This window comes from Spea bombifrons, chromosome 5 (genome assembly GCF_027358695.1).
Source record: "Spea bombifrons isolate aSpeBom1 chromosome 5, aSpeBom1.2.pri, whole genome shotgun sequence".
Taxonomy (NCBI): Eukaryota; Metazoa; Chordata; class Amphibia; order Anura; family Pelobatidae; genus Spea; species Spea bombifrons.
Window position 1 is genome coordinate 83,815,549 of NC_071091.1, and position 4,409 is coordinate 83,819,957.

The following is a 4,409-nucleotide window of genomic DNA, read 5'->3' on the forward strand; positions in this document are numbered from 1 at the left end:
GTAACTTAGGAGAGTACAGAAGATCACTTAATGCTCATTTTAGGACAAAAAGCTCATGAAATATTCATAGGCATTGTTTTAAAACTGAATACAATATTTTTAGTAATTTTGTTACACAAAAACAAGGTAATACAAAGCTGCAGAGAAGGTTAAAGATGTTGGACCAGTTTCACAGCAGAAAAATAAAGCAGTTTTTATTTCTGGGTCCCACATCTAACGTTGCTCTCTGGTCTATTCCATTTCCTTACAATTGATGTTATTCCTATTATTAGTAATTATTTAACTCTTATCAGTGCTGAGCATCTCATGAGCAGAGCCCCATCTCCGGCGACACCGTATCTGGAAAGCATGTCCAGAATACCGCTTAAAGAAAATGCCATTTTTAGGACATTTTGCAGCAATATTATTCATTTATAACGACATATCTTCAGGTAGCACTCCTCTGTTTAGTTTCACGGATGCAGCCAAGACTCTCAGATGGTTAAGCAGCATTGCCACTACTGATGAAAAAAAGTAAAATATTCATTAAATGTTGTGTAACATATTTGTTATGTATTCTACCTACCCATACATATCTGTTTGGAATACTCTAAGAGCAGTTTAGTATTGGATATCAAAAGAGAGCAATTAGTAAATCAGCATCCAGGTATGTGCACAGGTGGCTCACTCAGTATGACTAACTGGCCCACCTAGCTTCATTCTTCCATATGATTGACATGTTGTATTATTGTGAAGCCTAGAGAGAGATTCCCTCTAATACAGGCAAATGTATGTACCTAGCATCAAGTAGGTGATATGTTAACTCACTGGAATAAATTATATTTGCATTAACACTGTGCATGCAGGCTGCATTATGTTTTTTCTTGTATTGATTGGTTTATAGTTTTAATCTCAATATCACTAAATAGCATGCTTATGTTTCAAAGAAGTCAGACATCTGCTTTAAAAGCACCTTTATAGGCCTAACCTGTGTAACCTAGCAAAGCATTTTTTCCACGTGGTTCTTTCTTTAAGAATGGCTCATTTGCTATCATTTATCTTAGCAAATTAGTATACATAATTGCAAGGATTGAAAGAGGGGAGATGACAAATGGAAGAGAGGTAAAAAGGTTGTAGCAATTATAACCAATGTTAAGTGTGGAATTCACCCACTTACCAGAGCATTCATGCTTTTATTGCGTTTATATATATATTTGACTAAAAATATGTCAATATTTTCTTGCATTAAATATGCTGTGAACTATAAATATGAGCAAATATTGTAATATGTAATTATATAACACTACCACCGCTAAATGACGTGAAATTGTTCCAGAACAATGCGTTCTTATGGGCGTTATTCAATGTGTTGGTATGGAAAAGGGTCCAGATTAAAAGGAACTACTATACATTTAACAAATTACAGTTTCTTACCTATTGGTAGACATGTTTATCCTAACTGATGGTGATGGGACCTGTTCGCAGTAGAAAAATGTTTTTAGCCACCAGCATTTCTCAAATATTTCAGGCAAATCTACAAAAAAATACAAACCTAGATATAATAAAAGTGCCAAATCATGTTATTTGTAGGACATATTAACTATGACTAAATGTTAGAAACAGTTGAATTGCAGATTTTTAGGATACGTGATATAACAGTTGTATTCATAAATATAGTCTTATGGTGAAATCTATATAATTCTATTTTAATACATTTGGTCTGCTAAATGTATTGGGGAAAAAGGAACAGCCAAGGAAGACTGGATATGCTACACAAAATAAGGAATAAGGATCACACAGAGGATCAGGATAAAGGAAAAACAAGCAAGAAGGGCTAATACTACAAAGGAGGATGGCATGTGTAGCACATGGAAAAATAACCATTACACTTTCTATACAAAGAGCTGGAATAAATATAACTGCAGTTTTCAATTGTTGTCATTTGGTTAGTCCTCCTAAACCAGAAAAAAAACTTTTTTAAAATATGTCTGTCGAAGTGCAATTCACAAAAAATACCTAAACGATATAGAGTTTCCAAACAGGTTATCAATCGATAAAGTAAAAAAAAAACGATGCAAAATCAATACCATGATTAGATTTTTCTTGATCAGTTGAGAGTCCTGAGTCAGAACTGCTCACGCTACCCACACTAGATTCAGAATTCTGACGAACTGGAATGAGAAAGTTAAATTAATTAAGTGTTTTGTTTTTTTACAGATGTAGGCAAAAGCTGAACAAAAGTTTTAACTTTTTCAGAAGCTTCAGAAAAGCACAAGCATCTATATTTTTAGACGCTTACCTCTGTAGAACTGATTTTTTGCTGTGAGGCAACCAGCTGATGGAACAGATGCCATGATCCCAATACAGGCAACACTAGTATCAAGAGCAGAACAAAATGCAGCTAAACTGTACCTGAGAGACAAAGAGAGAACATAGACAATTATATTTAATTACAAAAAAGAACAGACTGCACTTGAAAAGCCGGAAATTCACAAAAAGGAATAGTCACATGCCTGAGCCAACCACTTAATATACGGAGAGACAAACAACATAAAAATAAAAATATATAGACAATTATGTAAATGCGCACATGAAATTAAGAAGCAAAAACCATTTGTATAATAAAATTCCATACAACTTTAATTTTGTACATTTTGTAACATTGCACACGTGTACTGATGTCATTCTACACTTTACCTTCTGTATTATGTCCTTTGATGAGTTTTAAAAGCGCTTGGTATTCCATAGGATATCAAAGTGTAGATTCTAAACTGGTTTCCAACGTTGCTTCTGTACCACTGCTAATATGAGTCAAGGAGACTAAGCCCTTGCTGTTCTATGCAGGCTGATTTGAGGGCAAGGTTTATATGCTGAGTGCTGGCAGCAGTGAAGTGCAGTGAAATGTGAGCTCTTAAAAATATTGCCAAATTGTGGGAGGGTTCACAGAACAGTGTGTGCAAAAAATAGTTTATATTGACATTTGTTACTATCGTCATGAAAGGTTGAACTCAATGAGCTTAAGCCGTTTTTCAACCAAACTAACTAGGTTACTATGTACTTACGTTTGATAGACCATGACAGTTGGTAATTTTACAGTGATGTCTAGACATGATGATTTTTATAACATTACCTTACTTTTATAAAAGCAAACAGTGAACAGTGGGAGCATGACTCTCCCTATTGCAGTTTGTTATAAACTAGTTTATTCATGGATTGAAGTCAATATTAGTTAAAATGCATAACAAATGAATTGCCGCCCTACATGCATCATTTTTTGTGGGTCATGTTTTTTCTGCAGTTATTAAAAATGTGCTCCTCTTTTAGGAATTAAACATAATCACACACAGATGTTTTAAACTCCCGGACTGAAGAAGTACACACATTTAAAAGCTGCACTTCATCACCGAAGTTAACTATATACACAGAGGTTTTACAGTTCCGCACCAGAGGTTAGCTACACTCAGAAACAGACGGAGAATGCAGACAGGTACGAGCATATATGTGTGGCAAGTGTTAGTTACAATGTATCAGCCACACTGTGTCTGGTTTGACGGCAGGGGAGGTCAGAGTCAAGAGTGACACCAAGGCAGCGAGCGTGAGGGGACGGGGAGATGATTGTACCATTGGCATTGAGAGAAAATGTTGCTGGAAAGCTACCATTGGAGGGAGGGAAGATGAGGAGTTTGGTTTTAGAGATATTGAGTTTTAGGAAATATGCAGACATCCAATTAGAAACAGAGGCAAGGCAGTTAGTTACATGATCTAAGAACGAGGGAAGGAGAGGCTAGGTAAATGTGGTAAATGTCAATGGCATACAGGTGGTATTAAGGCAACAGTTGAGATTAGTTTCCCAAGTGAGGTAGTGTAAAGTGAGAACAGCAGGGGTCCTAGAACTGAGCCTTGGGGTATTGGTGACATTTGAAATTTATAGCTTGTTACCTGAAGGATGTAGTTGGTTATTTTGCCTTTAATACATTGGCTGAATTTAGATTAGTAGATTATTATTTACGTATATTAAATATAAGGGAGATGCATTTGGCCATAAAGTAAATACAAAATTGAGTTATGTTTTCAATATTGGAGAAATCATTTTAAATGAATTAAATGTGTTCGGAAGTCCATTCATTGTTTAAAGAAAATAAATTAATATCATGATTGCAGGGAACGAGCCAGAACAGCATGTTCTGTCCCTTGTCAGAATAATGGCAGTTAACACTACACACAAGAAGGAGGGTGAGAAATCTGGAATGACTTTGTTAAAAGTAATCATGAGTTGTAAATTCACTTGAAGATGTGTGTGTTATTTTTCCAGTAAAAAGCCGAATGAATGTTGCAAAATAAATGTTAGATAAGAACACATTTATTTTTTCCATTCAATGCTATTGTTCTTTTTTCTGTTGGATTCAGGCAATTTAGCTCTAGTCTCTTAC

At 35.2% G+C, this 4,409-nt stretch overlaps 1 protein-coding gene across 1 annotated transcript; it reads right to left on the reverse strand.

Moving 5' to 3' along the window:
- Window positions 1–250: 250 nt before the first annotated feature.
- Window positions 251–2,855, reverse strand: PPDPFL (pancreatic progenitor cell differentiation and proliferation factor like). Its single transcript, XM_053466957.1, has 5 exons — window positions 2,677–2,855; window positions 2,279–2,391; window positions 2,067–2,150; window positions 1,414–1,513; window positions 251–500 (listed from the first exon to the last, which is right to left on the reverse strand). Exons 2-5 carry the CDS (start codon window positions 2,331–2,333, stop codon window positions 482–484), a joined length of 258 nt encoding a protein of 85 aa, XP_053322932.1. The 5' UTR covers window positions 2,334–2,391; window positions 2,677–2,855; the 3' UTR covers window positions 251–481.
- Window positions 2,856–4,409: the final 1,554 nt, after the last annotated feature.